At 43.3% G+C, this 17532-nt stretch overlaps 1 protein-coding gene across 6 annotated transcripts in view; it reads right to left on the bottom strand.

Annotated features, from left to right (window-relative positions):
• Positions 1-17532, bottom strand: part of ASTN2 (astrotactin 2) — a 1339273-nt gene that overhangs the window by 177845 nt on the left and 1143896 nt on the right. Inside the window, exon 19 of one of the 6 annotated variants that reach the window (XM_073573127.1) lies at positions 5609-6536. The exons of the other annotated variants lie outside the window; for them this stretch is intronic. Within the exon in view, the coding sequence (XP_073429228.1) occupies positions 6448-6536 (89 nt within the window). The 3' untranslated portion in view covers positions 5609-6447. Of the gene's footprint in view, positions 1-5608; positions 6537-17532 lie in introns of those variants that run through there. 6 annotated transcript variants of the gene reach the window in all.

The following is a 17532-nucleotide window of genomic DNA, read 5'->3' as shown; positions in this document are numbered from 1 at the left end:
GGGGTTCCACCTGAACACGGCCAGCTCCAAGTTTTCGTGGGCCCGGGGTGAAAGAGTCTCAGTGGGTGTCTTTAACACATGTCATGATTCATGATGCACAGATACGGCAGAGAAATACAAGTATAGTAGAATGCCAAAGATTTCACTTACTTCTTAAATTACATGAGTGATATCTATTGTAAATTCTACAATAGCTCAGAAACCAGACAGTATAGTCTTTCTTACAGTATTATGGGCACCACATAGTCCTCTGCTTAGTATAATGAGACCCATATATTACACCATACAGAATAATGGGCCCAATATATTGCTCCATACAGTATAATGAGCCCCATATATTGCTCCATACAGAATAATGAGCCCCATATATTGCACAATACAGAATAATGAGCCCCATATATGTCTCCATACAGTATATTGAGCCTCATATATTGCACCATACAGTATAAAGTAATGGTCCAAATATAATGCTCCATAAAGAATAATGAGCCCTATATATTGCTCCATATAGTATAATGAGCCCCATATAATGCTCCAAACTGTATAATTAGCTCCATATAATGCTCCATACAGTATAATGAGCCCTATACATTGTTCCACACATAATGGGTCCCATCTAATGTTCCATACAGTATATGATGGCACCATATAAAGCTCCATATGATGGTTCATTTATAATGGGCTCCATATAATGCTCCATATACAATAAGCCTCATATGATGCTCCATATATGATCATCCAGTATATGATGGTCCACATATATTGCTTCAAACATAAAAAAATACTCATCTCTCCTCACTGGTAGTGGCACTGCTCCGGACTCCTCAGCATCAGTGTTTCTGAGCTCTCTGCTCTGTGACTGCTCAGGCAGAGGACAGATGCTGCAGCGGTGGAGCGGGCAGAGGTAGGTATTGCAAGTGCCAGGGCCCCGACACTTACCTCAGTGCACCAAGTACTGATGCCGACCCTGTGTCTAAATCATATACATTGGAGAAAAAAAGTATTTAGTCAGCCACCAATTGTGCAAGTTTTCCCACTTAAAAAGATGAGAGAGGCCTGTAATTGACATCATAGGTAGACCACAGCTATGAGAGTAAAAATGAGAAAACAAATCCAGAAAATCACCTTGCCTGATTTGGCAACAATTATTTTGGAAATTATGGTGGAAAATAAGTATTTGATCATTAACAAAGGTTCATCTCAATATTTTGTTATATATCCTTTGGCAATGACAGAGGTAAAACGTTTTCTGTAAGTCTTCACAAGGTTGACCCACACTGTTGGTGGTATGTTGGCCCATTCCTCCATGCAGATCTCCTCTAGAGCAGTGATGTTTTGAGTCTATCACTGGGCAACATGGACTGTTATGTCCCATGAATGAGACATTTTACAAACTGTCCTGTGCATTTTACATGCTGTATTGCAGTCTCTCATATTGTTTACTGTTGCTATGTTTCCTGTGTTTTGCATAGCTGAATTCCTCCCTTTCCATCAAGTTTGTACCTTCTGTCTCCCTGTCTCCCTCTTCTGGGTGTGATGTCACTTCCTTCTTCTTCCCCTTGTGTCTCATTCTCCATCTTGGCTTCATTAGAAGCACATGTGTTTTCAGCCTGTATGAAGAAAGTCTTTTGTACCTGCTGCTGTTTGTATGCATTCAACAAGAATTCTTAAAGAAATCAAAGTCTCTTCTGGATTCTTCATAACATGTGTGCCGGCAGCTGAGTTGAGCAATCTGTGACCGTCGCCAATTGTAAGTAAGGTGAAGAGATTCAGCATCTCACAGAGCCATATTTGCAGCCACAGGCCCCGTGGACAGAATATGGACTTTTAAATCCATCCAAAGATTTTCTGTGGGGTTGAGATCTGGAGACTGGCTAGTCCACTCAGGACCTTTATATGCTTCTTACGAAGCCACTCCTTTGTTGCCCTGGTGGTGTGCTTGGGATCATTATCATGCTGAGAGATCCCTCCACATTTCATCTTCAATGCCCTTGCTGATGGAAGGAGATTTGCACTCAAAATCTCACAATACATAGCCTCATTCATTCTTTCATGTACACAGATCAGTTTTCCTGGTCCCTTTGCAGAGAAACAACCTCAACACATGATGTTTACACCCCAATGCTTCACACTAGGTATGTTATTCTTTGGATGCAACTCTGCATTCTGTCTCCTCCAGATACGACAAGTTTTGTTTTTTATCAATCATTTCTACTTTGGTTTCATCAGACCATATGATATTCTCCCAAAACTCTTCTGGATAATCCAAATGCTCTCTAGAAAACTTCAGATGGGCCCAGACATGTACTGGCTTAAGCAAGGGGACACGACTGGCACTGCAGGATCTGAGTCCCTGGCGGCATAGTGTGTTAATGATGGTAGCCTTTGTTATGGTGGACCCAGCTCTATAGAGGTCATCCACTAAATCCCCCCGGGTGTTTCTGGGACTTTTGCTCACTGTTCTTGTGATCATTTTGACCCCACGGGGTGAGATCTTGCATGGAGCACCAGATCAAGGGAGATTATCAGTGTTCTTGTATGTCTTCCATTTTCTTATTATTGCTCCCACGGTTCATTTCATCACACCAAGCTGTTTGCCTATTGCAGATTCAGTCGCCTCAGACTGGTGCGGGGCTACAATTTTGTTTCTGGTGTCCTTCAACAGCTCTCTGGTCTTCACCATAGTGAAGTTTGGAGTGTGACTGCTTGAGGTTGTGGATATAAAACTTAGCACTCAACTTAAGTGTAATTGAAAGGAGATTTATTGCAGTACTACAATAAATCTCCTTTCAATTACACTTAAGTTGAGTGCCAAGTTTTATATCTATTATCTATATGGTTTGGGAAGCTAACTTTAGCACCATCTTGTAGTTGTGCTCACGGTGTTTTGATTTATGTTTGAGGTTGTGGACAGGTGTCTTTTATGCTAATAACAAGTTCAAACAGGTGCCATTACTACAGGTAATGAGTGGAGGACAGAGGAGCCTCTTAAAGAAGAAGTTACAGGTCTGTGGAAGTCAGAAATCTTGCATGTTGTTTTTAGGTGACCAAATACTTATTTTCCACCATAAGTTGCTAAATAAATCTTGCCAAATCAGACAAGATGATTTTCTGGATTTATTATCTCATTTTAACTCTCACAGTTGTGGTCTACCTATGATGTCAATTACAGGCCCCTCTCATCTTTGTAAGTGAGAGAACATGCACAATTGGAGGATGACTAAATACTTTTTTTCTCCACTGTATTTCATAGATTTACGTGGAAACCTCGGTGTAAGTGCTCAGTGCAGAGCACAGGGTAAGGCTGGGTTCACACGTAGCATTTTTTTTGCGTTTTCGCGGCGATTTTAAATGCGAAAACGCAAAAAAACAGCATCCCATGCAATCCTATGGGATTCCGCAATGCTGTGCTAATGCTGCGGATTTTCCTGTGGCGGAATCGCATCGCAGTAAAATACGCAGCATGCTCATTAATTTTACGGAATCGGGGCGATTCCGCCCACATAGGAATGCATTGTTCTGCTTATTTTCCACATGTGGCTGTGCCCACCATACGAAAAGTAAGCAGAATAATTGCGGATGGTACCCACGGTCTGGAGGAGAGGAGACTGTCCTCCGGGCTCTGGGTGCCATATCCCTGTACAAAATAGAATTAAAAAAATATATATTGCTATTCTCACCTTCCGACGGCCGGCAATCTTCTTCCCATCTCTCTCCACGCTCCCGGCATCTTCCGGTCCCAGTAATCCTTTGCGAGAATGACTGCGATGACGTCGCGGTCTCGCAGGACCGTGACGTCACGGGAGCGCAACGTCTAGCGATCATTCGCACAAAGGACCGGAAGATGCCAGGAGCGTGGAGAGAGGCGGGAAGGCTGCGCGGGATGCCAGAAGGTGAGAATAACAATATATATATATTTTTTTTTTTACATTCTATCTTTTACTACTGATGCTGCATAGGCAGCATCAGTAGTAAAAAGTAGGTCACACTAGTCAATCACTATGTTTGACTAGTGTGACCAACCTGTCAATCAGTTTTCCAAGCGATGCTCCAGATCGCTTGGAAAACGCTAGCATTCTGCAAGCTAATTACGCTTGCAAATCGCTAGTTTTTCTGCGGGAAAATTGCGGGAATTTAAAATGCGATTTTCCAGCGGAATGGAATTCCGGAATTCTTGCGGTAACTTCCGCGGGAATTCCGCTACGTGTGAACTTAGCCTAAATGTGCGCCGAGCCTTACTGGGATCTTTTGGGAACAAATCAACAGCAGGTGAAGAATTGCTTTTATTAATTTTAATGCTGTTTGTCGTGTGGTATAAGTGATTAGACAACTTTATTCTTCAGGTCGGTGCGATTACAGTGATACCAGATTTATATCGGGCGTTTTTATTTGGCTGCTAAAAGAACATTTTTATTGCAAAAACAAGTTTTTGCATCCCCATATTTAGATAGTCAAAATATGGAAAAATTATAGCTAACAGAGTCATGTGAGGGCTTGTTTTTAGCAAGACAAGTAGATGGTTTTATTGGTACCATTTTCGGGGACATGACATTTTTTGATCGCTTTCTATTCCAATTTTTGGGAGGCAGAATGAGGATTTTTTTTTATTTCCATTCTGAGTGTGGTAAAATTGATAAAGCAGTTTTATTATTCGGGCCAGTACGATTACAGCGATACCCAATTTATATAATTTTTTAATCTTTTGCTGCTCTTACACAATAAAAACTATTTTATAGAAAAAAATGTTTGCATCGATTTATTTTGAGAGCTATAACTTTTTTATTTTTTATTTTTCAGTAGACGCCGCTGTATAGCAGCTTGTTTTTCGCGAGACAAGATGACGTTTTCAGCAGTACCATTTTTATTTACATGCTTATTTTTGATCGCGTTGTATTCCACTTTTTGTTCGGCGGTATGATGATAAAGCATAATTTTTTTGTCATGCTTTTTATTTATTTTTTTCAATAGTGTTCACTGAAGAGGTTAACTAGTTGAACAGTTTTATAGGTCGGGTCGCTCTAGACGTGGCGATACCAAGCAAGTGTACTTTTTTGTTTCTTTGTTTTTACATAAATAAATGCATTTATTGGACTAATATTTTTTTTGTTATTTATTCTGTTATTTTTTTTCTATATTTTTCCAATTTTTAATATCTTTTTTTTTTTAACTTTTTTACAAAAAAAATCCTTTTGTCCCAGGATGGGACATCGACTTTCCCTGCCCTAATCACTGATCTAATACTCTGCAATGCTTTTTCATTGCAGCACAGCGTCTCTCACACAGGGAGGAGGCATGTCAGCTCTTGTTCTGAGCTGGAGCTTACAAGCCACCATCCCTTGGTGACCCCTTTTAGCCCTGGATTGCAATCTCATTGTGCTGATGGAAGCAGACAGGGCGCTCCCTCCCTCTGTGATGCCCCTCAATGTCACTGTCACTATTGACAGCGGCATCAGAGGGGTTAAACTCCCGCAGTTGATGCTAGTATAGCGCTGACACCCGCATTTGATCGCGGTGGCGCTCAGTATGAACACGCGCAATCATCACGCCGTACATATACTGCGGTTTGTCATGAACGGGTTAAGAAACAAAATTAAAAGGATGGTCACACTTTTTAAACTATACTTTATATTTAATGGACTGACCTTTTATTCAGCACTGTCGCTTCTATTCTATTGTCGACGCTGTAATCAGGCAATGCTCAAAATAGTTAAATGGGTTTTCCAGAATTAAAACCATTGTCCAATTGTCCAACCAAAAGTCTTATTTGTCAATTCCTTGTATGGTTAAATTGCAGATTTAGGATTAGGCTAAATTCACAAGTCCGTACATTATCTGTCTCTAATAATAATAATAATAATAATAATAATAATGAATATAATTAAAAAAGGATCAGTTGCATTAATGAAGCAAACAGAAGCAGAGGGGTCTTATTGAGTATTATGGGGTCCAATTGGGTTTCGTTTTGAAAATGGAAAAAAAAGTTCTGCATTCAGAACTTTTTCTTCGGTTGTAAAAACTGGCAAAAAAACATGACTCAAATGAACCTCGTAATAATCAGTAGGGTCTCTTTGCTTGCATAACTGATGCAAATGGACACTTTTGCACATGAATTCCATGTGTTCCACTCAACAAAACAGACAAACGGAATGTACGAAATATGAACTTAGCCTTACTTTAATTACGTCAGTATTTTCTGAAACTACGATATATGTGGTTGGGGAATAAGGGATTCAGTATTGGATTAGTGGAATGGATTAAGGGAATGTAACAATCTAAGGTTTAGGGGGCACATAATTATTACCCAAGGTGCTGGCAATATACTCTACGCCTCTGCCGCCAATGGTGTATTGTATTACGGTCATTCTTACGGTACAACATTACCACCTCACATCTCCTACAGTCCCACTAACACTGCCCTTACGGCAGTCATCATCAATAAGGCCTCATTCAGATGTCCGATATTCTTGTACAACTGCTGTCCATGGTTTTCTCGTACCCGTGATAGTCTATGGGTCCATTCACATATCCGTGATTTTCTGCGGACCAAGCAGAGACATGATCCAAGGTTAGAATCAAAATCAGCGATGCAAATCTATGGGTACATGAAAAGACTGGACTGCACTCAGAGATGACACGCAAGAACTTGCAGAAGACAGGAGGCAGGTGAACCTGGAGGTGAAAGGGTGAATAGAGCGTGATTACACATTAGCCAGATGTATACTGGGAAATGTAGTTGCATCTTAAGGCTGACATTCTCCGACACAGGGAGCTGGATATCGACTGGAACACATTTTTGGTTGCAAATGACATTAATGCAAATGCTATTGTTTACAATAAATATATACAGTTACGGTAGGTCCAGAAATATTTGGATAGTGACCATATCTCCGTGATTTCAGCTCTGCAGGCCACTATTTTAAAAAAAAACCACTGAGATGTACTTGAAGAGGAGGCTTTCAGGTTTAATAAAAATGGTTTAATGGAAATCTTTAGTAATTGCAAGCATTTTTCTTTCAAACCTTCTCATTTCAGGGGCTCAAAAGTAATTGGACAAAACAAGTTTACTGTAAATAAAATGTTCATTTTTAATACTTTGTAGAGAATCCCTTGAAGCCATGATGGCCTGAAGTCTAGAGGCCAAAGATGTTTTTCTGGGTTCTCTCCTTTGTTAGGCTTTGCCGCCTTAACTGCAGTGCAGTGAATTCAGTTGTTACTAGTTTGTGGGCCTTTCTGCCTTAAATTGAGTCTAAAGCCTGTGAAATGTTGCTCGAAGGGGCTGAGATTTGGTGATGTCTCGGTCATTGCAGAATATTCCACTTCTTTGCTTTCGCAGGATGTTTTGGGTGATTGTCCATCTGTCCTGTGAAGTGTCGTTCAACCGACTTGCTGTATTTGGTTGAATCTGAGCAGAAATTATCACCCTGTAAACTTCAGAATTCATGCAGCTGCTTCTGTCTTCAATAACCACTAGTGCCATTGGAAGCCATGCATGCCCGCATCATCACACCACCTCCACCATGTGTTACAGAGGATGTGGGGTGCTTTGGACCATGAGCCATTCCAAGCCTTCTCCATACTTTCTTCTTCCCTTCATTCTGGTACAGATTGATTTTAGTTTTGTTTTTCCAGAACCGTGCGGCTTCTTTAGATGTTTTTTGGGCAAAACGTAATCTGGCCTTTCTAATTTTTACAGCTGATTAATGGATTTCACCTTGTGGTGAACCCTCAGAATTTTCTTTCATCAAGTCTTCTCTTTATGGTAAACTTAGATACTGAAGCACTGACTTCCTGGAGAGCGTTCTTCACTTAGAGGGTGCTGTGAAGGTTAGTAAACATCATAAATAGCTGTAACAGACCTTCAAATACCTACATATAACCCATTATAATTCATATTTATTAATATACTAGCTGAAGACCCCTGCGTTGCCTGGGCATAGTAACCAACTGTGGTTAGTTATAACAAATTATAATGATTATATTGCACATAAAAACCGGGCATCTAATCCTATCCTGTGTGATACTGAATGCTGAGGCTGTGTATCTAATCCTATTCTGTGTGATACTGTCTGCTGAGCCATGTATCTAATACTATTCTGTGTGATACTGTGTGCTGAGCTGCGTATTTAATCCTATCCTGTGTGATACTGTCTGCTGAGCCGTGTATCTAATCCCATCCTGTGTGATACTGCCTGCTGAGCCATGTGTCTAATCCTTTCCTGTGTGATACTGACTGCTGAGCTGTGTATCTAATCCTATCCTGTGTGATACTGACTGCTGAGCCGTGTGTCTTATCCTTTCCTGTGTGATACTGACTGCTGAGCTGTGTATCTAATCCTATTCTGTGTGATACTGACTGCTGAGCCGTGTATCTAACCCTATCCTGTGTGATACTGACTGCTGAGCCGTGTGTCTAATCCTTTCATGTGTGATACTGACTGCTGAGCTGTGTATCTAATCCTATCCTGTGTGATACTGACTGCTGAGCCGTGTGTCTAATCCTTTCCTCTGTGATACTGACTGCTGAGCTGTGTATCTAAACCTATCCTGTGTGATATTGACTGCTGAGCCGTGTATCTAATCCTATCCTGTGTGATATGCCTGCTGAGCCGTGTATCTAATCCTATCCTGTGTGATACTGACTGCTGAGCTGTGTATCTAATCCTATTCTGTGTGATACTGACTGCTGAGCTGTGTATCTAATACTATTCTGTGTGATACTGTGTGCTGAGCTGCGTATCTAATCCTATCCTGTGTGATACTGTCTGCTGAGCCGTGTATCTAATCCTATCCTGTGTGATACTGACTGCTGGGCTGTGCATCTAATCCTATCCTGTGTGATACTGACTGCTGAGCTGTGTATCTAATCCTATTCTGTGTGATGCTGTCTGCTGAGCCGTGTATCTAATACTATTCTGTGTGATACTGTGTGCTGAGCTGCATATCTAATCCTATCCTGTGTGATACTGACTGCTGAGCTGTGTATCTAATCCTATCCTGTGTGTTACTGACTGCTCAGCCGTGTATCTAATCCTATCCTGTGTGATACTGACTGCTGAGCTGTGTGTCTAATCCTCTCCTGTGTGATACTGACTGCTGCGCTGTGTATCTAATCCTATTCTGTGTGATGCTGTCTGCTGAGCCGTGTATCTAATACTATTCTGTGTGATACTGTGTGCTGAGCTGCATATCTAATCCTATCCTGTGTGATACTGACTGCTGAGCTGTGTATCTAATCCTATCCTGTGTGTTACTGACTGCTCAGCCGTGTATCTAATCCTATCCTGTGTGATACTGACTGCTGAGCCGTGTGTCTAATCCTCTCCTGTGTGATACTGACTGCTGAGCAGTGTATCTAATCCTATCCTGTGTGATACTGACTGCTGAGCCGTGTATCTAATCCTATCCTGTGTGATACTGACTGCTGAGCAGTGTATCTAATCCTATCCTGTGTGATATTGACTGCTGAGCCGTGTATCTAATCCTATCCTGTGTGATATGCCTGCTGAGCCGTGTATCTAATCCTATCCTGTGTGATACTGACTGCTGAGCTGTGTATCTAATCCTATTCTGTGTGATACTGACTGCTGAGCTGTGTATCTAATACTATTCTGTGTGATACTGTGTGCTGAGCTGCGTATCTAATCCTATCCTGTGTGATACTGTCTGCTGAGCCGTGTATCTAATCCTATCCTGTGTGATACTGACTGCTGGGCTGTGCATCTAATCCTATCCTGTGTGATACTGACTGCTGAGCTGTGTATCTAATCCTATTCTGTGTGATGCTGTCTGCTGAGCCGTGTATCTAATACTATTCTGTGTGATACTGTGTGCTGAGCTGAATATCTAATCCTATCCTGTGTGATACTGACTGCTGAGCTGTGTATCTAATCCTATCCTGTGTGTTACTGACTGCTCAGCCGTGTATCTAATCCTATCCTGTGTGATACTGACTGCTGAGCTGTGTGTCTAATCCTCTCCTGTGTGATACTGACTGCTGCGCTGTGTATCTAATCCTATTCTGTGTGATGCTGTCTGCTGAGCCGTGTATCTAATACTATTCTGTGTGATACTGTGTGCTGAGCTTCATATCTAATCCTATCCTGTGTGATACTGACTGCTGAGCTGTGTATCTAATCCTATCCTGTGTGTTACTGACTGCTCAGCCGTGTATCTAATCCTATCCTGTGTGATGCTGACTGCTGAGCCGTGTCTAATCCTCTCCTGTGTGATACTGACTGCTGAGCAGTGTATCTAATCCTATCCTGTGTGATACTGACTGCTGAGCCGTGTATCTAATCCTATCCTGTGTGATACTGACTGCTGAGCAGTGTATCTAATCCTATCCTGTGTGATACTGGGCAATCTGTGTCAGAGGGTGGTCTGTGTTGGCACGGTAATAAATTGTGTTGTTTCCAGCTTTACAGAAGGACGATAACACCATAGAAATGATAAGAATAATAGGCCTCAGTTACCACAACTGTCTACAAAGAAAACTGTTGCTGATAGCAACCAATCACATCTAATTTTTCATCTTTTAAACAGCTCTGGGACAGCGTGGCGAGTTTTGAGTGGCGACTTTTATGTGGCGTGGTTGGTGTATGTGTGGTGAAATGTGTGCTGAGGGTGGTATATGTGTTGAAGCACGTGGTAGTGTGTGGCGCATTTTGTGTGTGTATCTAATCCTATCCTGTGTGATATTGACTGCTGAGCCGTGTATCTAATCCTATCCTGTGTGATATGCCTGCTGAGCCGTGTATCTAATCCTATCCTGTGTGATACTGACTGCTGAGCTGTGTATCTAATCCTATTCTGTGTGATACTGACTGCTGAGCTGTGTATCTAATACTATTCTGTGTGATACTGTGTGCTGAGCTGCGTATCTAATCCTATCCTGTGTGATACTGTGTGCTGAGCTGAATATCTAATCCTATCCTGTGTGATACTGACTGCTGAGCTGTGTATCTAATCCTATCCTGTGTGTTACTGACTGCTCAGCCGTGTATCTAATCCTATCCTGTGTGATACTGACTGCTGAGCTGTGTGTCTAATCCTCTCCTGTGTGATACTGACTGCTGCGCTGTGTATCTAATCCTATTCTGTGTGATGCTGTCTGCTGAGCCGTGTATCTAATACTATTCTGTGTGATACTGTGTGCTGAGCTGCATATCTAATCCTATCCTGTGTGATACTGACTGCTGAGCTGTGTATCTAATCCTATCCTGTGTGTTACTGACTGCTCAGCCGTGTATCTAATCCTATCCTGTGTGATACTGACTGCTGAGCCGTGTGTCTAATCCTCTCCTGTGTGATACTGACTGCTGAGCAGTGTATCTAATCCTATCCTGTGTGATACTGACTGCTGAGCCGTGTATCTAATCCTATCCTGTGTGATACTGACTGCTGAGCAGTGTATCTAATCCTATCCTGTGTGATACTGGGCAATCTGTGTCAGAGGGTGGTCTGTGTTGGCACGGTAATAAATTGTGTTGTTTCCAGCTTTACAGAAGGACGATAACACCATAGAAATGATAAGAATAATAGGCCTCAGTTACCACAACTGTCTACAAAGAAAACTGTTGCTGATAGCAACCAATCACATCTAATTTTTCATCTTTTAAACAGCTCTGGGACAGCGTGGCGAGTTTTGAGTGGCGACTTTTATGTGGCGTGGTTGGTGTATGTGTGGTGAAATGTGTGCTGAGGGTGGTATATGTGTTGAAGCACGTGGTAGTGTGTGGCGCATTTTGTGTGTGTGTTCATATCCCCGTGTGTGGTGAGTATTCCATGTCAGGGCCCCACCTTAGCAACAGTACGGTATATACTGTTTGGCGCCATCACTCTCATTCTTTAAGTCTCCCTTGTTCACATGTGGCAGCTGTCAATTTGCCTCCAATACTTTTCCTTTCACTTTTTCCCCATTATGTAGATAGGGGCAAAATTTTTTGGTGAATTGGAATGCGCGGGGTTATAATTTCGCCTCACAACATAGCCTATGACGCTCTCGGGGTCCAGACGTGTGACTTTGCAAAATTTTGTGGCTGTAGCTACGACGGTGCAGATGCCAATACATACACTTTTTCCCATTATGTAGATAGGGGGAAAATTGTTTGGTGAATTGGAACGCTTGGGGTTAAAATTTCGCCTCACAACATAGCCTATGACGCTCTCGGGGTCCAGTCGTGTGACTGTGCCAAATTTTGTGGCTGTAGCTGCGACGGTGCGGATGCCAATCCCGGACATACACACACACACATACACACCCACATTGAGATTTATATATTAGATTTTGTTAAAACACATCTAGAAAAAAAAATTCTTGTGCACGAAAATTATACAAAAACACTGAGAAGTCTGAGAGACCAGACAGGTCTGAGACATTCAGATCATCATAATCTACAAATCCAATAAACCAAAACCTAGTATGATAAGTAAGTCTTCTCATTTTGCATGATTTACAATATACAATGCTAAGAAGGACAAATGTACCAAGCTAGGTTATGGAACAGTATAAAATCCCAGGTCATACCACAGGGGGCCTATGCAGCCCTGAGATATCCACTGCACTTGTCCTGCCTGGCTGCTGAGGCTGGCACCCTAATTGATCAGGTCTTGGCACCCCCGCTCCACGACGGCTCTTCCTCATTTTCCCTGTATATCCCTGGTTAGACAGTAATACTTAGGGAACCCAAACTAGACAATCATATACTGTCTACTGAGGGGAGTTTCTCAAAGCAGGCCAACACATAATATCATATAAAGCGTAAACCACTTATCATTTTGATGCTTGTAGAAAAAAATTGCTCTTTTAATGGTTGATCAGGAGGCCAGAATTTGTATTCATAGGAGGTACAGATGCTGAAGGATGATCATAATCCCATTGTGGTATACCTGGGCAGAGCATGCTGTGCTTTTAAATATGGCCTCACAGCTAGGGTCTCTCCCACTCTGAGGCCTGATAGGTTCTCTAGTACGTCTCCATTATCCACCACTATAAGTTGTTGATGTCTGGAGAGGGTGGGATTAGAGTGTTATCCTTCGCTCCATAGTGTGCTGCTCCACTCCCCTCCCCTCTTCTACCTGCCAATAGGTGAGCATTTTGGCATTCCCCTGTAGTGCGCTCCACAGTAGACCACTTCTGTCATGTGTGCAGGTGCACAGCATTGATGCCGGGAACCAAAAGCATTTGCACTCCAAGCTGGAACGCACACATGTCGAACGTTCAGACGCTTTTCCTAAAAGTTGACAAGTTGTATTGGACCTACCTATGGAGTGTGGGATGCCGACGCAGTGTGGGGTGCAGCACGCACGCATTCCTTAAGCAAAGCATCACAGAAGCTAAGCATCAAGAAAACGGCAGTTATCCATGGCAAGGAATTAACATTCATCTTCTCTCTTCACACAGGTAATCAACTGATCCACCCTGCATGTATTCACTCCATTCACTGATAGCAAGCAGCCTGAATGGTACAACTCCCCACCTCTGCTGGCTGTCATTTCGGCTGCAAAATATCCAAATGGTAATCAACTGATCCACCCCGCATGTATTCACTCCATTTACCAATAGCAAGCAGCCTGAATGGTACAACTCCCAACCTCTGCTGGCTGTCATGTCGGCTGCAATATATCCAAATGGTAATCAACTGATCCACCCTGCATGTATTCACTCCATTCACTGATAGCAAGCAGCCTGAATGGTACAAGTCCATACTTCTGCTTGCTGTCTGTCTTCTGCTGCTTTACCATTTTGCAACATATTTTAATGTGCCTGCTAAAGCTCTGGTATAATTCATTTGTTGTACTGTATTTAATACTTACTGCTTTATATCCGTGATTGGGGTCTCTCTAAATCTTATCAGGTGAAAGGTGCTATAGCATATAGATGCAGCCTGGTATAGTGCCTTTGATCATCTAACCATCCCCTGGTGTGCTGGCCTCAGCTGCCAAATTATCCCAAACCAGCTCCCACAATCCCTCTCTCCTGACCCTGTAGTGTGGCCTATATATGTAGTAGTTCCTAAGGGGAAGCACGCAGTGTGGGGTGCAGCATGCAAGCAGCCCATAAGCAAAGCATCACAGAAGCTAAGCATCAAGAAAACGGCAGTTATCCATGGCAGTTAATCAGGGCCGGAATCAGGTAACCCACACTTTGGTTTCCCCTTTAACCATGTGCTTATTAGCTATCCTCCTGTGCTCCCTTGCCATCCACATTGACCACCCCATCCCCCCTCCATCACCACTCATACACATCGGCCCCTCTATACTTCCTTCTCCCATGTACAGCTCCCATGCACTCCTCACCTTCCTAAGAAACCTCAGACCATCTTGCCCAAACACATCGCAGAAAAAAAATACTTACAATTCCAACAACTATTTGCTCTTTATCTTCCTACTCCTACTGATTTCAGGGGACATCTCCCCCAACCCTGGTCCACCATCCCCCAACCTCAACCCCTACCCTACCTCATATCGAAACCATAATAATCTTATTAATATTACTTGCACTCCCTCATCCCCATCCTTTAATTGTGCCCTCTGGAATCCACGGTCTGTTTGTAACAAGCTTCCTTTCCTGCACAACTTCTTTCTGAACAACTCTCTTAATCTGTTGGCCCTCACTGAAACCTGGATTCAGGATTCTGACACTGTCTCTCCTGCTGACATTTCCTATGGTGGCTTACAATTCTCTCATTCCCCGAGACCCACAAATAGACATGGTGGTGGAGTCAGTACTGTTATGATTGAGTCACCGAGGAGGAAAAAACAAAACACAAGCTCAGCCCAGAAAATCAGAGAGGTTGGAAACTAGCGGATTGCAGACCCCTAATCCTATCACACAACTAGCAGTAGCCGTGGAGTGTTCCTACGGTGATCCTAGACACCTCATCACAGCCGGAGATCTACATAAGCCTAAAGAGAGAAAAGGGAAAAACTGACTGCCCCAGAGCAGACCCCAAAGCAAAAGGCAGCCCCCAACATATAATGACGGTGAAGAAAGATGAAAACACTAACACAGATAGAACGATAGATTGAGCAAACAAGCTAACTAAAAAGGACAGGACAGAAAAGCTGCTGTCTGCAATCCAAGAAAACCCTGCTAAAAAATATTACCAACACAACTGATAAGCAAAAGGACCCTGAAGTCACTAGACTTCAAACCCTATATCAGCACTCAGAATATTCTGGAAGCAGAGCAAAAGAGAACACTGATCAAGGAAAAAGAATCCAGCACACCCCCGGCTGGGGATGGCTGAACTCCAAAAAACAAAGTAAACAAAACCAAAACTAATAAGTTCAAGAGCAGAGCAAAAATTTATCTTTGGGAAGCAGGAATCAGACTGGTCTCCAAGAATCCAGCAGAGAAATCACCAGCGACTCAGAAGGGCTTCGGCTGCCTTATATCCAGTCTGAAGTTCCCGTTACCCAGTCATCATCTACCTGATCAGGTGTTTGGTTTCTTTCATCTAAATCAGCCTCACTACCTTCCTTCACCAGAAGAGGGAGATCCTCAGACACAAAAGATGAATGAACAGATGAACTCACAACACAGTACACTCCTGTCCCAACAATGCACTTTCCAGGTCATTCTCCCAGTTCCATCACTCATATTCCCTTCTTTTGAGGTCCACACCATCAGGCTCTTCCGTCCCCTCTCCCTCAGAGTAGCGGTCATATATCGGCCCCCAGGCTCACCCACCCACTTCCTTGACCACTTTTCAGCCTGGCTGCCGCACTTCATGTCCTCAGAACTACCAACTCTTATCCTGGGAGACTTCAACATCACTATTAACAGCCCTACTTCCACATCTGCATTCCAGCTTCTATCACTAACCACCTCTCTAGGCCTCTCGCAGCTTTCAACCTCTGAGACACACAAGGACGGTAACACCCTTGATCTGGTCTTTGTCCGGCTCTGTTCAATCTCCCACCTAAATAACTCACCACTTCCACTCTCTGACCACAACATTCTCTCCTTCATGCTCACAAATCCTCGCCCAACCAAGCTCACTCCTACCTACCACACAGTCAGAAATTTACAAGCCATTAACCCTCAGACACTTTCGGACCCCGTACACTCATCACTGTCCCCAATCTCCTCTTTTTCCTGTACTTTTCTGGCTGTTCATAACTACAATGACACTCTTAGAAGCACCCTTGACCAAGTAGCTCCCCTCACCCTCAGAACCTCCAAGCACAGAGTAAAACAGCCCTGGCTCACATCGCAAACTCAACTTCTCCAGCGATGCTCTGGGAGTGCTGAACGCCTATGGAGAAAAACCCGCACACCAAAAGACTTCATCCACTTCAAATTTATGTTAAGAACCTACAACGCTGCCCTTCACCTTGCCAAACAGACCTACTTCACCACCCTGATCTCCTCACTAGCCAACAACCCCAAGAAACTTTTTGACACCTTTCACTCTCTCCTCAGGCCGAAAGCACAAGCCCCTATCACTGACATTTGTGCTGATGACCTGGCCTCCCACTTTACAGAAAAAATAGATAATATCCGTCAGGAAATCTGCTCCCAACCACCAAGTGCTGTGACTCCCATCCCTTTCTGCATCTCCCCTGGCTCACTCTCCACATTTGATCCCATCACTGAAGAAGTCTCCAGACTCCTCTCGTCCGACCACATGCACTACCGACCCCATTCCCTCACATCTCCTCCAGTCTCTCTCTCCAGCCGTCACAACTCACCTAACTGCAATCTTTAATCTCTCCCTCTCCTCAGGCATTTTCCCAATCCTCCTTCAAACATGCCATCATTACTCCATTACTAAATAAACTCGCTCTCGACCCATCCTGCACAAACAACTACAGACCACTCTGCAATCTCCCCTTCATCTCTAAACTTTTGGAGTGCCTAGTTTACTCCCGCCTTTCCCGTTACCTCTCCACTCACTCCCTTCTAGACCCTTCACAGTCCGGCTTCTGCCCCCTACATTCGACTGAAACTGCACTCATCAAAGTGACCAATGGCCTTCTGACAGCAAAACGTAACGGTGACCACTCTCTTCTCATTCTTCTCGACCTATCTGTAGCTTTCAACACTGTTGACCACCATCTCCTAATCTCTAGGCACCAGTCACTAGGCATTAAAGGCCACTACTCTCTCCTGGTTCTCTTCCTATCTTTCTGACCGCTCCTTCAGTGTTTTGTTCTCTGGCTCCTCCCCCTGTCGGGGTACCTCAGGACTCAGTTCTTGGCCCCTTTCTCTTCTCTCTCTACGCAGCCCAATTGGACAGACCATCAGCAGATTTGGCTTTCAGTATCATCTTTATGCTGATGATACACAACTATATACGTCATTCACCGACCTTACTCCCGCTGTACTACAGAACGCCAGTGATTATCTGTCCGCAGTCTCCAACATCATGTCCGCTCTCTATCTGAAACTCAACCTCTCCAAAACTGAACTGAACTTCTTATGCTCCCGCCATCTACTAACCTCACTAAATCTGACATTTCCCTCTCCATGGGTAGCACCACAATAACACCCCGGCAGCAGGCGCGCTGTCTGGGTGTTATGTT

Source organism: Dendrobates tinctorius, unplaced genomic scaffold (genome assembly GCF_039654945.1).
Source record: "Dendrobates tinctorius isolate UK_male_01 unplaced genomic scaffold, ASM3965494v1 ptg000034l, whole genome shotgun sequence".
In the NCBI taxonomy this organism is placed as follows: domain Eukaryota; kingdom Metazoa; phylum Chordata; class Amphibia; order Anura; family Dendrobatidae; genus Dendrobates; species Dendrobates tinctorius.
The sequence above is the reverse complement of the archived record's forward strand: the minus strand, read 5'-3'. Positions and strand labels throughout refer to the sequence as shown.